At 44.4% G+C, this 16,847-nt stretch overlaps 1 protein-coding gene and 1 long non-coding RNA gene across 16 annotated transcripts in view; one reads left to right on the forward strand and one right to left on the reverse strand.

The window, feature by feature from the left end:
- Positions 1-16,847, reverse strand: part of KCNT1 (potassium sodium-activated channel subfamily T member 1) — a 202,742-nt gene that overhangs the window by 80,349 nt on the left and 105,546 nt on the right. For 3 of the 15 annotated variants that reach the window (XM_083422893.1, XM_083422881.1, XM_083422892.1), the window contains exon 2: positions 2,365-2,406. The exons of the other annotated variants lie outside the window; for them this stretch is intronic. In XM_083422893.1, coding sequence (XP_083279019.1) covers positions 2,365-2,406 — 42 coding nt within the window. The remainder of the gene's footprint in view (positions 1-2,364; positions 2,407-16,847) is intronic. 15 annotated transcript variants of the gene reach the window in all.
- Positions 1-16,847, forward strand: part of LOC310669367 — a 235,446-nt gene that overhangs the window by 32,442 nt on the left and 186,157 nt on the right. The window lies entirely within an intron of this gene.

A 16,847-nucleotide genomic window follows, 5' to 3' on the forward strand; every position in this document is an offset into this window, starting at 1 on the left:
TAAATATTGATGGGCCATTGGCCCGGGGCTGATGGGAGTTGTAGTCTCAGGCACTCATAGGAAACTGGAAGAAACTAATATGTCCATGGAGGAGACTGATGAGGCCGCTTGAAAATGACGAGTTCAGAGCAGCATTTATTTCAAGTAACTGGTAACTGTCTGAAGTCCCTTGCCATATAGCCACATCACCACCAATTTTGTTGAGGACTTCCTTGTAAGTAAAAAATGAAACATCATTGTCAAGCCACATGCAAGGAGCCACATGCAGGAACATAATTAGCCCCAGCATTTGATGAATTTATTGGACAATATTAAATCAATGAATCCCCAGATCTATTTAACAAGTGCTACTTTCATAAATGGAAGTGGTGGCATCTGTTCTCCAGCAGTTAATTGCAAACAGCTGCTTTCTCTGGGGATGCAATACAGGATGTATACAGGAACAGCAGGCACTAGTCTTGTCAGATTCAGGGCCCATGTTAAACCACAATCTGCAAGAGATTGTACCTGGGACTTTTTGCATGCAAAGCAGATTTTCTACCACTGAGCTACAGCCCATTCCTTCCAAAGAACATAGGAAGCTGCCTTATACCAAGCCAAAACATTGCCCTATTTTGCTCACTATTGTCTCTCCCAATCCTACCTGGTGATGCCAGGGACTGAACCTGAGAACTTCTGCATGCAGAGCAGATGCTCTACCACTATACTACTCTTATGCTCATTTTAGAACATACCCTGAGGCCTGAAATAAGGGGTCAGAGATATGTAATGCGACTGGTCTGATGATCCAACAGACTAACTCCACTTTCAGAACTGATTTCCCTGAAATGAAATGCATTTGAGAGACCATGGTCCTAGTTTCTCCTATATATTTTTTATTTGCTGGGGCTTCAGTCAAAACCTCCAGGCTGAAATTGTTGATGCTTAGTATATATATCACAGTGCAGTACAGACATGAGTAGTCTGGCAAGACAGCTGGTTGAAAGAATACGAGCTTAAGGTTTATTACTCCTGGCAAACAAAGCCATTCTAAGTACAAGCTTTTATGAGGAAAAAAGGGAGTCATGATAACCTTATGGCACTAACATTAAAGAAGCTGCAGGAAGGAAGGAAAGCCTGAGAGCCAAAACAATCCGCATAACCACATGGTGTCTGAAGTGTGCATGCACACGAAAGCTTATACCCAGAACAAACTTAGTTGGTCTCTAGGGTGCTACTGGACAATTTTTTTAATTTTTTAAAATTTAAATCCACATACAGTTACTCAAGAAGGAGTCAGTGAGGGAAGAAGAGGTTGTCTTTCTGTCAGGTAACTTATTGCAAGTGTTGTTGCTTCACTCCCAACAGAAATAACTCCATCTTGAGGGACCATCTGAGAAATGTCCATTGTGGCTACTGAAAAAGTGCTTGCATGTGATGATGAATCTCCATAGGCTGGACATCTATGTTCTCTGAGACACAGAGTTATATATTCCTTGCCAGCCCTGACAGTGAGCAGGGAAAACACACAAATTCTTTCTTACATAATGGATGCAGGCTAATGACTCATGTGGTATAAAGCAGAGAGTTATAGAGGAAAAGTCACTGAAGATACAGAAAGAAAGAAAAATTGTTGATGGGAGCATTCTCAGGAAAAACTGTGAGAATATCTACAGTCTGTTTTATGTAAGTTGAGCCAACATGGCTTCCCCCAAAGAACCCTGGGAACTGTAGTCTGGTGATACACTCAGAGTTCATTAGTGATCTCGAAATCTCTTCCACATCATAGAACTAAAGTTGGCAGAGTCCCCCAGGGAGAGGAAATGGGAGTTTGTTTACTTAGCAAGATTTCTATAACGATCAACAAACAAACCTCTAAGCAAGTTTACATGAAACAATACGAAATACTCATTAAGGAAATGCTGATTTAATCAACAGTCTTTAAAAACAACTAGACATAACAAAGTTATCAAAATGTAAGATAAAAGCAACTGTTTAAAAAACAAATATACTGTATATAATAAAATTACATGTCTGAATAGGCTGACCTAAACAAAAAAGTTTTCAGCAGGTGTTGAAAGTGATGCAATGAAGTGACTGCCTAATATCAACAGGCAAGAACTCCCAGAGAGTAGGCACTAAAAGATCCATTCCTCACATGCATGGAACAGACGTTACATAACACTTGTAAAAGTCCCAGTTCTGGTTTTAATTGTTTGAAACCAATTTAAGCTTGTGGCCCCTTGCTTAAAAACTGCTCACATTCTTTCACTTTCACTCACAATCCTCGGTTAAATAACCTTCAGAAGAATAGAATGTAAATGAGTTTCTCAAATCAGAGTACTGTTGCCATCTTGAAGCGCATGCAGATTGGAGCTCACTTACTGTGAAAGGGAGGAATCCATACTGAAATCTTCGGTATGTGGCCTACGGACATGGGGCAAAAGGAGCGTTAACAGGTCAGGCACACATCAACAGAACATTCAGAGGGTTACTGGACACAACTGGTGGAACTGGACAGGATGGAGTGGTACAAAGGTCTATTGGCACTGGAAGACAGGGCATATTTCTACCTTCCTACTGTAGGCAATACCACCAGCATGACCACGGAATACTTCACTGGAGTAGCATGAGAGCTGCTTCTCCACAGTCCAGTCCCACAACCATCTCAGTTATGAGTGTTCAAAGGTTACTAGGAGTTGGAACAATAATAGAGCCCCTTCCATTACCAAAACACAGAAGACAGGAGATGCCAACTTGTGAAAGTATCAGACTGGCCAAATCCACATTGTCCAATCCTAGAGACATGGCTGGAGTAGTTTGTCAGGAGACTATGGGGAAGTATCACCCGTGTGGCTAAAGAAGTGCATGCCCCACCCTGAAAGTAAATAGAATTGACTCTCTACCTCAAAGAGGGAGGGCCTGTAGTCCTCCGGATGTAGTTGGACTATAGCTCCTACCAGCACCTGACCAATGGTCATATAGGCTGGGTTGATGGGAGTTGTAGTCTAGCAAGATCTGAAGGGCTATAGCTGCCATCCCTGCTATACAAACTCTTCTTGGGACTTCTGAATATCAGACATTGTTAATTTGAACTAGCTAATTTAAAAAGTGGTCTTCATATATAACGCAGGCAACCAGAGCGAGGAACCTGTGGCCCTCCAGATGATGTCAGACAACAACTCCCATCATCATCCCTGACCAATGGTTATACAGTTTGGGGCTAATGGCGGCTATAGTCCAGCAGAACATGTGGAGAGACACAGGTTCTCCATCCCTGACCCACCTCAAAACATGGAATTTCTGTGACCATAATGGACATTTGGAAGGAGTAGGAAGTTCCTACTCTTCCTGCGTCCATATTCTTTTGTGACATTTCTAAAGCAGGTAGATCTGGGGTATGTGTGTGGACATTCTGTTTCAGATGGGACAGAGATGTAAGGGAGACTGGAAGTGTGAGGTTCATGTACTTCCTGCTTTCCCAGAATATGCCATGTTAGTATCCATTGTCTTTCAAGTAAGCCCAAACCCAAAGCTCAAACTGGGCTGATGTAGAGTTGACTGTGGAATTAATTTGTCTGATTCTATGGTCCTTCACTAGAAACTGGAAGAGGGGCAAAATAAAAGCTTCTGAATTTTGATGTTCAGCATGAGCAGGGCACATCACTTGCACAACTACTGATACCAGTAGTCATAGCAGCAACACAGAGAGACAGAAGGGAGTGCTCACCAGCTGTAGGCTCTGATGACTGCCAGAAGATTCTGCATGTTCTAATCCCCAATGAAGGTAGTTGAAAACTGAAAACTCTGTAGCACTTGTGTGTGTGTGTGTGTGTGTGTGTGTGTCTACTCGCTGTAGAAATAATCCTCATAGACCAAGGAACTGCTACTGAGAGCTGTCACATTCTTCTGCTAGGTCAGCGTGAGTACAGTAAATATTTTATAACTGTACTAAGCTCATTTGGGATTGCTTTGACTATTGTTGCACTGAAGTTCATATCTCCCTTTTAATGAAGAACCATCAAACACAGGGGTGAGGAACGATTTTCAGCAGTTCAATCAAATCTAATGGGGCTTTATTCCAAGATTACACCCTGGTGCACTGTTCAGATAACTGGAATATGTGCACAATCAAGTGTGTTTGTGTGCTGGGATGAGAAGCAGAAATCATATCAACAGGCATCCTCTGGGTGTGTTTCACACACTGGTCATGCCTTGCATATATCAAGAGCCTGTCTATATAAAACTGTCCTGGACACCCGAAGTTCTGCATGCAACTATTGCATGGTGATCCTTGACTTCAAAGTGTAATGTGATTATCATAGTCCCCTAAGGAGCACTCTTTTCTTTTGTGTTCTGTGTGTTTGGGGTGCCACTTTAACCCCTTCCTCTCACTTGGTTCAACGTTCATGTCGCTTTATTGGCTGAGGGAGCCAGTGTACAGCTTCTGGGTCATGTGGCCAGCATGACTAAGCCGCTTCTGGCGAACCAGAGCAGCGCATGGAAATGCCATTTACCTTCCCGCCGGAGTGGTACCTATTTATCTACTTGCACTTTGATGTGCTTTCGAACCGCTAGGTTGGCAGGAGCAGGGACTGAGCAATGGGAGCTCACCCCGTCACAGGGATTTGAACCACCGACCTTCTGATCAGCAAGTCCTAGGCTCTGTGGTTTAACCCACAGCGCCACCCACGTCTCTATGGAGGTTAGTAGCCACGGTTAACCTTATTTTCCATGAATTTGTCTAATGCCCTTTTAAAGCCTTCCAAGTTGCTGGTCATTGCTACTTCATGTAGCACAGTGAGTTGCACAGTTTAACTAAGTGCTGTGTGAAGAGGTCCCTTTGTCTACCTTAAATCCCCCAACATTCAGCTTCATTTGATCTAGTTCTAGTATTATTAGAGAGGTAGGAAAACTTTAATCATGCCATTCTTGACCAACAAGGTTCTTTTCTCTGATCGCTCATGTCAGGGTAGTCACAGAAAATTGCTGAAATAATGTTTAGTGGGGCAATTTTTTTAAAAAAATAATAATGGTAGAAGGGCATAGTTCCTCTGCACTAAATGTGCTACCCTTGAAGCAAATATTGAAACACAGGAGTAACTCTCATTAACAGTACAATGGGACTTACTCCTAGGTGTGTACAGGATTGCAAGTTAAGTTGTTGCATTTTTTAAAAAAAAAGTTAAATCTGCTGGGTGGGGGGCATTCTGCTAACATGGCAGAGGGTGGGGTTGCACCAAATTTATTCCATGGACATCCATTTTACATCTTACATTATTTATCCACGAGAAAGAGAGAGAGAGAGAGAGAGAGAGGAATAAGGAAACAGAGACAGGGACAGAGTAGTGATGGACAAAAGATGAATGGACACAAGAAGAAACCAATATAATCAGAGGAATGTTTTCATTCCAAATAGTCACAAATATATGTATGTACTGCATATTTCCCAGTGTGTAAGTTTGACAGCTGCTGACATTGTGGAAAACGTCCACTCTTAATGATATTAAGTAATTTCCAGAGATTTTTTATGGCTGAGGATGCCCCCTAAAGGCAGATCTCTACACACACACACACACACACACACACACACACCCATTTAAATCAAACTTAGGTGGCTCAAGAAAACTTTGATGTGCATTACACTGAGAAAAATGTACCAGCTTCTTGAATTCAGCTGAGCTCTTCTGACATTCTTAAGATTCCTGCTGGATCAAAGCAAAGGCCTGTCTTGTTCAACTCCCTGCCATGGCCAACCAGATTCCCCACCTGCAATTCCCAAGAACTGGTATTCAGCAATAGGCCGTTACCACCAAATCTAGTAAGATGAGGCACATTTTCCAAAAGCTATTTTACTTTCCTGAATTTACTTGTTTAAGAACTTTGTCACCTACAAAGTCCCAGGGCGGGTTACAACCATTTAACCAGATAATGTTAAAATCTAATGAAACAATTTTAAAAATGAAACCCGAAAAGAAAGAGTGGCCATTTTACAAGAAACACAAAAGTAAAGAGGCTGGGCTTTCAACCAACTATGTAAACTTCATAATCAGCAGGGCTTTTTTCAACCGGAACTTGCTGGAACTCACACCTGGCACCTCTCAGGTGAGCACCATTGCCATTATAGGAGAACAAGGGAGGCGTTCATTATGAGTTCTAGCACCTCTTTTTCTAGATAAATAACACTGATAATCAGGTTCCACTTAAAATGAAGGTTGTAATGAAATGAACAACAACAAAAAAGTAATTTTAAGGAGCTTAGTTTTACAGTGGTGCCTCTGGTTACATACTTAATTCATTCAGGAGGTCCGTTCTTAACCTGAAACCGTTCTTAACCTGAAGCACCACTTTAGCTAATGGGGCCTGCCGTGCCGCCACTGCGCGATTTCTGTTCTCATCCTGAAGCAAAGTTTTTAACCCGAGGTACTATTTCTGGGTTAGCGGAGTGTGTAACCTGAAGCGTATGTAACCTGAAGCGCATGTAACCCGATGTACCTCTGTAATCTCCAAATCTTACTGCAGCTGCTAGAAGCTACCCAATGGCCAGTTGAGAAACACAACAGCAGTATAGTGGTAAAATTTGAAGTGTATAAGCCCATCATAACAGCCCCTGTAGCTGCCCTGTCCAAAACTACAGCCCCTGTGGATTTTCTCATTTCCTCTGTGTTGTTCTCTCATGTAGAATCTAAAAGCCTCATTATCACCTCAATCACATGCCTATGCTAATGTTTCACAAACTGTTAGTGAAAAACTTGAAAGCCTCGTTATCACCTCAGACACTTGCTAGATCATGACTAGTCTGTCGCTGGCAGATGATGCGATAGATCTTGCTATGGAAAACAACATCATCAGAGCTAAGAGCTAAGTGCCCCCTCTTCTCCACCACAGCCTCCACCACACCGCTGGTGTACAGTCTTCCTCCAGCTTATCCTGTCCCTTCTCTGGGTACATTTTCTTATATACTATGTTTGTTTTATGGCTAAGCAGAAATAATTAAATAAGAGATCCCTCTATGATATTTTAAATACTAGATGTTTCAAAGCTATTTGCTGGTTTATCAGATAAGCAAAGGCAGCTGTGTTGGTGGATAAGAGGGAGAACCTACCCACCTCCCAGCTCACAGTTGGCAATACTTGTACAGTGCTACCTTGGTTCTCAAACACCTTGGTACTCAAACAACTTGGAACCCAAACACTGCAAACTCGGACGTAAGTGTTCCAGTTTTCAATTTTTTTTTCAGAAGCCGAACATGCTCCGTTTTGAGTGTTACGCTTCCGATTTGCGTGCAACACTTCCGTTTTGAGTGTTATGCTGAGGTCTGTCTGTTTTTGCTGTTTATTTTGCGTTTTTGTGGCTCTTTTTTGTTTGTTTTTGTGACTGTGTCGAACCCAGTTCAGTTACTGATTGATTGATTGATTGATTGATTGTGTGACTGCAGTGCATTGTTTATTGCTTTCATTCTATGGATCAACGCTCTTGTTAGATAGTAAAATTCATGTTAAATTGCTGTTTTAAAAATCTGGAATAGATTAATCCGTTTTGCATTACATTCTATGGGAAAGCGCACCTTTGTTTTGTTTTGTTTTTTAAAATAATATTTATTAAATTTTCCACAGGTACAAAAACAAAACTGCAAAAACAAAAAAGTCAAATACAACAGAGTAGAGAGAGGAAGAAGAAAAAAAAGGGGGGGAAAGCAAATACCCAAAAATACATAAAAGAAACACCCTCCCCCACCCCATCAACACAAAAATAAGGCAAAAGACAAAAACATTCAGAACAAAACAAAGAAAAATTCCATTTTTCAAATTCCATCTTTCAATAACTTACTTCGTTGGCCTCCTCCCACCTCCCTTTTTGTATTCCAGTTATTAATCAGATCAGCAAATTCTTTCCCTCTTTCACTGCTTACTCACTAGCGCACCTTCGTTTTGGAACGCACTTCTGGAAAGGATTAAGTTTGAGAACCAAGGTACCACTGTATTACAAGGGTGCTGGGGACCTAATGTGCCTCTCTGGGCCTCTCTATCTGGCTCTCAGAACTCTCCTAAGGCTATACCTTACACTGGCCTTGCTCCATGCCCCCAGTATTTTTGCCTCGCTGGAGTATGTCCTTAAACTCTGATCATGCATATCCGAATGAAATATAGTGAAGAATGTGTGTAGATATTTGCCTGCTGTGCAAAGGTAAAATTTACATTGTTTTGCTCTGTCCCCTTGTGCTTCTGCCTCTATCCACCACTGGCATGTAGACATCCACATGTGGCCTTCGAGCTTTTAAAAGAGTCCCCACCCAGCTTTATTTATGTTACAAAATGTTACAAAAATAGCAAGCCAGCTGTTGTGTCCTGATTTTCTTTTCTTTTTAGATATAACTTGCTTTTGCAGGCCCTTTGAAGGTCTGTCATTGAAAAAATGGGGCTAGAAGAAAGCTAACATTCCCAAGGCATGTAATCTGTTTTTTAAATAAAAATAAAAATAAAAAGTTGTTTTATGGTATTTTTAGGGTGTCTAGCAGACCCTGTTTTGGAAGGAATGTCTGATTTTATCTCTCCCCACCTCCAGCCCTGGTGTAAACCACATTGAAACCATGTGTACAGAGGATAGGTACAAATAAATCATTATTCCCCCCCCCCCCCCATTCTCATAATAGATAATAGGCAGCAACAGGGCTCCACCAGGGAAGAAAGATGATACTTTTTTTTTCAATATATGTACTAATCAGAAAATCAGACCTTCCCAACCGTGATTCACAATGCTCACCATAGACATCATTTCCCAAAAAGGCATTACAGTGGTACCTCGGGTTACATACGCTTCAGGTTACATACACTTTAGGTTACAGACTCCACTAACCCAGAAATAGTACCTCAGGATGAGAACAGAAATCACGAGGCGGCAGCAGGAGTCCCCATTAGCTAAAGTGGTGCTTCAGGTTAAGAACAGTTTCAGGTTAAGAATGGACCTCCGAAACGAATTACCGTATTTTTCGCTCTATAAGACGCACCAGACCACAAGACGCACCTAGTTTTTGGAGGAGGAAAACAAGAAAAAAAATATTCTGAATCTCAGAAGCCAGAACAGCAAGAGGGATCGCTGCGCAGTGAAAGCAGCAATCCCTCTTGCTGTTCGGGCTTCTGTGATAGCTGCGCAGTCTGCATTCGCTCCATAAGACGCACACACATTTCCCCTTACATTTTAGGAGGGAAAAAGTGAGTCTTATAGAGCAAAAAATACGGTAAGCACTTCACCCGAGGTACCACTGTATTTAGTTTCAAGTGGAAGTTGTAGGGCAGGAGCAGGGATTCAGGGATGCTGCTGTTCAGGATTCGAGCCTCCCACAAGTTTTCAACTCCCTCCCTCCAAACTATCAGCATTCCATGCCATCTAAGCCTGCTCAGTTTTCACTAAACTGGTTTTTGGGTTTCCCCAGGAGTTTTGGCCCCCTCTTTTTCTGTAGCTTCCTTCAAAGAATCCTGGGAATTGTAGTTGGTTTGAGGCTGCTGGAAATTATTATGAGACCCTTGGTCCCCTCTCACAGCTACAATTCCCAGAGTTCTTGGAGGGGGGGAGATTGGTTGTTAAACCACTCTGGGAATTGTAGCTCTCCTAGAATAAAGTCTCTTAGATGCTTTCGGGACCCTTAAGCTACAGTTCCCAGGATTCTCTGGGGGGAAACTACTGTTTACAGTAACATGATAGTGCTTTTGGTGTATAGTGCAGATGGTGCCTAAATTCAGTTTCCCACATTTCCACATCTATTTGATTTTTTTTTTATATAAAGTCCTTCTGAAAATTCACCACGATTTTAGCATGAATTTCTCCTAATGAGTACCGTCATGCCTCGGGATAAATACGCTTCAGGATATGTATTTTCGGGTTGCACTCCGCGGCAACCCAGAAGTAACAGAGCGCATTACTTCCGGATTTTGCCACTTGCGTATGTGCAGACGGTGAAAATGACGTCACACACATGCGTGGAAGTGGCAAAATGCGACACGTGCAGACGCGCAGTCGCGTCTTATTTTCTGTTCAGGATGCAAACAGGGCCGAATGTTTATTTGGGGGGCCTAGCCCCCTCTTTGAAAATTGGGGGGCTGAAGACACCCTCAGCCCCCACTACTCAGCATTCCTGCCTTCTCCATCCCTAGTTTGTGGGCACACCTGCTTTTGCCTCCCCCACCCCTGTTGTATGCCCCCCATAAGTTTGCCCACAAAGGAATATGGTCCTCAGGCTGATAATTATGTTTATCCCAGTCTGAACTGCTGCCTTCAATTAAAACCACTTCCGGTCTGCTGTGGGAGCTATTATCAAAACTCAGAAAGGCTGAGTAGTAGCTATTTAATCCTTATGGGTTCTGACACCCAGAAGGCCTGTTTGAACAAACATTGCCACTGGTTGTTTTGTTTTCATTCTTTGGGCTTTTATGGCTCCAGAAGCCAGTGATTATTTCCACAAGTGAATGTTGGTATTTCCATGGGCTCCTGTGCGTTCTCATTCAGCATATTGCTCCAGGGACATGCTGTTTGTTGGTAAACAGGTGGCCCTAAGCCAATTTGGAAAGAGAGAGAGAGGAGTGTCTCAGGGGCAACTGAACAGCAAATATGAAGCCTTGATGAAAAGAGACACTGGGGAGTTTTCAGGAATCAGGGACACAGTAAGAGAAAGAGAATGATGCACTAAGGAAACAGGTAAGTGAACTTTTAATTAGCTGTGCACACAAGCTTGTTTTGTAAATCAGATTGGTTTCTGTATTTTTTCCTGACATATTTTGTGTGTGTCTTTCGTGTGCTTGGTTTTTGTTAGCAACAAAATAATACCCCTCCTGTGGTTTCCAGCAACTGCAGACACTCCAAGTGTCCCTGATTTAGAGAAACTGTCCCAGTTTCTGATTAGAGCCCGGAATATCCCACTTTCCCTTGGTATGTTCCTATTTTTATTGGAGAAATGTTGGAGGATATGGCGTTACCCAAGCTGTCTGAAGGCAATCCTGTATAGGGAAGTTTTTTTTAAAAAAATGTTTAATGTTTTATTATGTTTTTATACATTGGAAGCTGCCCAGAGTGGCTGGGACAACCCAGTAAGATGTGTGGGATTTGAATATGGATATAGAACATAGTGTTGCATGCCAGCCCAATCCCTGAGAGGTTCCGGGCTTCCAGGTGCCCACCCAGGCTTTGTGTTACCTTTTGGTAATGAGAAACAGTGGAGACTGTGGTGTCTTTTGGTTTATGGTTAATTTACATGCATATACAGTCATACCTACAGAGGCTTCAGGTTGCGTTTTTTCGGGTTGTGCACCGTGCCGAACCCGGAAGTACCGGAACAGGTTACTTCCAAGTTTCGGCACTCACACATGTGCAGAAGCTGTAAATCGCACTTTGCGCATGTGCAGAAGCGCTGAATCATGACCCGCACATGTGCAGATGCGGCGTTGCAGGTTGTGAACACTGTGGGTTGCGAACGTGCCTGCCGCTTGGATCACGTTCGCAACCCGAGTGTCCACTATATATCCTGAGCTTATGATGGAGGGGTTCACAGCATCAACACCCCAAAAGGGTCTAGCTTCTCCCATAGCTGCTACCTGATTTCAAGCAGAAATCAGCCATGGCTCTCTGTGCCTTTCTAGCCTGCAGGTTTTTCCTTAAGGCCACATTACAGCAAACTCTGCCCTCAGATTACGGCTTTTTCTTTCTAACCCTTTAAGAGCTAGAGGAGGGGTCCTACTCATTTGCCATCTGGCCCAGAGGCTGCCCCCCCCCTTTGCTTTCTTAATGATCCATCAACTTTCTCTTAACACTTGCTGGGTCTAGGGGTTGTTTTAAGGTAAAGGGTAAAGGGACCCCTGACCATTAGGTCCAGTCGTGACCGACTCTGGGGTTGCAGTGCTCATCTCGCTTTACTGGCTTTATTTGTCCGCAGACAGTTTTTCCAGGTCATGTGGCCAGCATGACTAAGCCGCTTCTGGCAAACCAGAGCAGCGCACGGAAACGCCGTTTACCTTCCCGCAGGAGCGGTACCTATTATCTACTTGCACTTTGATGTGCTTTCGAACTGCTAGGTTGGCAGGAGCTGGGACCGAGCAATGGGAGCTCATCCCGTCGCGGGGATTCAAACCGCCGACCTTCTGATTGGCAAGTCCTAGGCTCTGTGGTTTAACCCACAGCGCCACCCGCATCCCAAGGGGTTGTTTAATACCCCAAGCCTTAATGAAATTCCGACATCTTCTGGATCCAGGGGAACCACCTGCAACTGGATTAGCCTTGGGCCTTACCATCTTGCACTTTTGACTAGTCTTGGCGTCATAGCTCTTCTGACTATCAAGAGGTTTCACACCTGGCTTTGTTGGGACTCGATCCTAACAAGTTTCCCCCACTCCTCAAATTATATCACAGTGTAAAACAAGCATACAACAAGTACATGCTGCAATATGAGCAATGGTAATGTCCAGTCAGTAAAGCATGAGACTTTTAGTTATGGATTGGGCTGAAGATTCCTGCATTGCAGGGGGTTGGACTAGATGATCCTAGTGGTCCCTTCCAACTCTATAATTCTGTGATGGTATGATTACCAGGCCTATGTCTGCTCGCATCACTTTTAATCTTCTTGCCAATTAACCTAGTAAAGCATGGATCCCCACAGGTGTACCGCCTTAGTCACCTACCAGCCAGTATGCACACAAAAATAGTTGGGCCATGTGGCACCTAGAGCACAGTGTTCCAAACTACAAGACTTTGCCTTGTTAGTGAAATTGCACAGGTGGCCAAGAGATCTATCCGAGATCCAAGAATGTTAGATTGCTCCTAACTGGCTCTGTACACTCAGAACCCCCTGCCCTGGCTTCTTTTGAGTTATTAAAACTTAATTCAGTCACTGACTAGCCATTGTGAAAGGGGAGGGAAAAATCCCCTGGAGATGAATGAAAATTAAAGAGCACCTGACAGATTCAGGGCCATTATGCAAGCCTCCGTAAAACACAGTGTGTCAAATCACCCAGGGAGGTGATGACCAAACTACAAAGTGCCCCTGCGACAGCCAAGTGAAGGAAATGGGAGCAGTGAGATAGAAATTACCAATTACATCTCCCTAATCTTGTTTTGCAGCTAAAGTGGCATTTCGGAGACTGGCGACCTGCCCACTTCCCTCAGCCCTGCAGGATGCCAAGCAGGAAGCAAAGTGCTTCTCAGGCTGCAGGACATCTTGTTGACAAAACGGGGCTGGAGAGAAGCAGAGCGATACATGCCAGCCATTCGGACCACCAAATTGCAGTCAAAGCATTACACCTGTGGCGTGAATATGGAGGTTTCTGTAAGCCTACCTCTGATCATTGGCAATGCTGAATGCTCTCCTGGGAGATGGCCTAATTGTTCCCGTTCCTCCACCCCTCCCAATTTTCCTCCTTCAAGGAAAATTAGCTTCTGCAGGAAAGGTGAGATAAGCACAGATAAAACAACACAGAGAGAGGCAACCATGAGTACTGCAAGGTCTTCCCTGGACAGGTAGAGGAAGCTGAAGAGTGTCACAGCTTCCATTCAGTGAAGAACTTGAACCCATGGTGCAGCTTCTACCAAAATGTTTATGCAACACATAGGCAAAACACTGTTCAAAGGCACAGCTGGTGCTACACATAACAACACAAGCAAAGAAGCTGACCCAACTATGACACACACCTTGCAACTCGGTTATAAGCGAAAGGGGTGGGCTCAACTTAACATAGTAAGCGGTTCTGATCCTTACACTGGAAAAGCAACCTACAGCTTTGCCGACAAGGCTGAACATGCCCCCGTCTGTTCACACCTGCATTGGTGCCTCCATGACCTGGGTGATGGAGGAGGCACAACTGCCTCCTCAGAGGTAGATGGGACAGGTGGGGTAACCTCCTCCCCCTAGAGAGGAGAGGCCGGCCATAGTTTCTGACAACTCTGAAGGTGGAGTTGGTGGTGTGATAGGCAAAGTGGAAGAGCCAGAACTTGCCTCCAACAGCTCCAAAGGCTCCTAGATCCCGACCTGGAGTTTTCTGTTGGTCACTCCTCCTGACCCAGCCAGCCCCCCTGCTCAGGTCTCATGTCAAAGGGGATCCTAAAGACCCTGGCCTCCTTCTTTGTTGTGTACATCTGCAGAGATATTGGCTTACCTTGTATTGCTGTTGTAAGGATTACTGAGAAATGCAGTAATGATGCATTATCATCAACTACTACTATTACTATTATTAGTGGTTAGAGCAGGTGTGGAGAACCTCAGGTCCAACGGCCAAACGCAGGCCTCTCTCTGGTTCTTGCAACATTTACCAGATAATACACTGGCATTGCTTCATAACATCATTGGGTGTTTTTGCCTGGCTGGAATATGTCCTTGAACTCTGGGAATGATTCTACCTTGCCTTGATGGAGGATAGTGAGGAGCATGTGAATGTGTGTAGAAACTACTGCGCAAAGGTGAAATTCACATTCATTGCTCCACCCTGCAACTGGCATGTGGCCCCTGGAAGGTGGCCCAGAAGGGAATGTGGACCTTCAGTTGAAAAAGCTTCCCTAAGCGTGGGTTAGATCAATAGAACAACCATGTGGCCACTTTCCTGGAAATGCAAAGTGAGTGAGAGAAAAAGAAAATAGATGTTCCTGGACATTATGTATGATGATAAATTGTTATGTGGTTGGATTGTTTCCCTCCCCCCCCCCCAAAGCATTCAATCAATACCAGCCCTTAAGGGCACCAGTTTGAGGAAAACCTATTCTGAAGGCAGAAGGGGTGGATAGCTGAGGGGACTTTTGCCCGGGAGGCTGTTATGAATGGAGGAGACCAGCTGTATCTCGAAGCTAAGAGCTACAGGCAAAAAGCTTTGTCTGGAAAGAGTTCCTGGAGCAGCGATATGAAGGAACCCAAACTCCTAAGAGCCCTTTACGGTTTACATTTAAAAATAAAGCCTGCTTTGAATAAAGCAAGCAATGGATTTCCAATTGCAAAACCGTAATGGAAAGGAATAAATAAATATTTCATTAATTAGGAAACGAGTCTACCACCAATGCTGCCTTGTTCTCCTTTATACCATGGCTTGTGACACAGAGGATACCCTTCCCCCCAAACTGCCTCTACCATCCCTGCAACTTTTCAAAACCCCAGAAGTTTACAACACCAAGGAAACATAACTAAAGCGGTACCTCGGGTTACATACGCTTCAGGTTACATACGCTTCAGGTTAAAGACTCCACTAACCCAGAAATAGTGCTTCAGGTTAAGAACTTTGCTTCAGGATGAGGACAGAAATCGGGCTCCGGCTGCACGGCAGCAGAAGGAGGCCCCATTAGCTAAAGTGGTGCTTCAGGTTAAGAACAGCTTCAGGTTAAGTACGGACCTCTGGAACGAATTAAGTACTTAACCTGAGATACCACTGTAGTTCCATTGCCTACATATCCTTACATCCCATACCAACACCTGGATTGAGGAGGAGGCTGCTCCCACCTCTATGTTGGATGATGATATGCTTCTGCTTATGAGAAAAGTTCCTTTGGATATGACTAGGGTAGGGTAGGGAACCTCAGGCCTGTGGGCCATATGTGTCCGCCTTTGCCTCTCTCTGTTAACAGTCTTTCTCAACCTGTGGGTCCCCAGATTTTGTTGAACTACAACTCCCATCTCCCCTAACTAGCAAGGCCAGAGCTCAGGGATGTTGGGAGTTGTAGTCCAACAACATCTGGGGACCCACAGGTTGAGAACTGCTGCGCAGTAAGATATACTGAGCTGAGCTTGTACTGCAGGCCCTGGACATTCCCTTCTGGTATGACTGACCCAATCACAATGTACTCAATTCTGCTAATGTCACAGGGTGCTTGACCAGATGGGCCCTTGGTCTGATCAAGCACGACTCTTATTACTTTCTTATGGGAGCAGCTGCTGAAATGATGGTCTGATTTATTGTCCTTGGGGTTTCCTTTGTGTGTTTCTTTTTTAGTGGGTTGTTGTGGTAACCTGCTTTTTCATTTCTGTTCTGCTCTTCAGCACAGTAATTGAATCTGCACCTGTAATGTTCCTAAGCTCCATCTATATAACAAAATAATCCAGCCAGCCAGCAGCAACATAAATTCAAGGAAAAGCCAGCAAGAATAAATAGTTTTTTTTAAAAGCCTTTAAATAATTCGATTGATTGACATCTCAGTTGGAAGGGAGTTTTGTAGACATAGTTCCATCACTTGACAAGTCTTCTCTTTCATTTCTGCCAACTTGTTTGATTTCCTAGGGTCCCTAATCATATCAGGAGCCTATAGGAGTGGAAGAGACTCCCTGCTGCAGCACAAAATTAGCCCATAACACATGGAGATTAGTGCAGGGGTCAGCAAACTTTTTCATCAGGGGCCGGACCACTGTCCCTCAGACCTTGTGGGTTGCCGGACCAAATTTTGAAAAATATAAATACCCCACAAGCTGGTTCCACAGCTGCCTCCTGACCTGGAGGAGGAACACACTCTGCATGCGCTCAGGAGCACATCCTGGCACCGCCCGTTCACTGCCGTTGTTAGCAAGCAGCAGCCACTCTATTGGCTCGTCTCCACAGAGCTCCCAGGTGGTGTGCACCATGCACTGTGGCCTGTCATTCAAGGCCAGGTCAGCAGGCAGGCCACACATGCAGAGCACCGGGCAGATGGCACGCAGCTCACCCTCCAGCTGCTCCAGTGCGGCCACTGAGCGCGCCACCAGCAGCAGCGCTGAGCCAGGTGCCAGGCGTGGAGCCAGCAGGTGTGCCAAGCTCCAGCTGAAGCCCCACGATGCACCTGTCACGATGCCCATGGCATGGCCCAGACCCTCTGCCTGCCCCCAGCCTCTCTGTCCATGGCCACGCCAGGTTTACCTCAGCCGCAGGCGGCGAGGCTTT

Source organism: Podarcis tiliguerta (genome assembly GCF_965153285.1).
Source record: "Podarcis tiliguerta genome assembly, chromosome: Z".
NCBI classification, from domain to species: domain Eukaryota; kingdom Metazoa; phylum Chordata; class Lepidosauria; order Squamata; family Lacertidae; genus Podarcis; species Podarcis tiliguerta.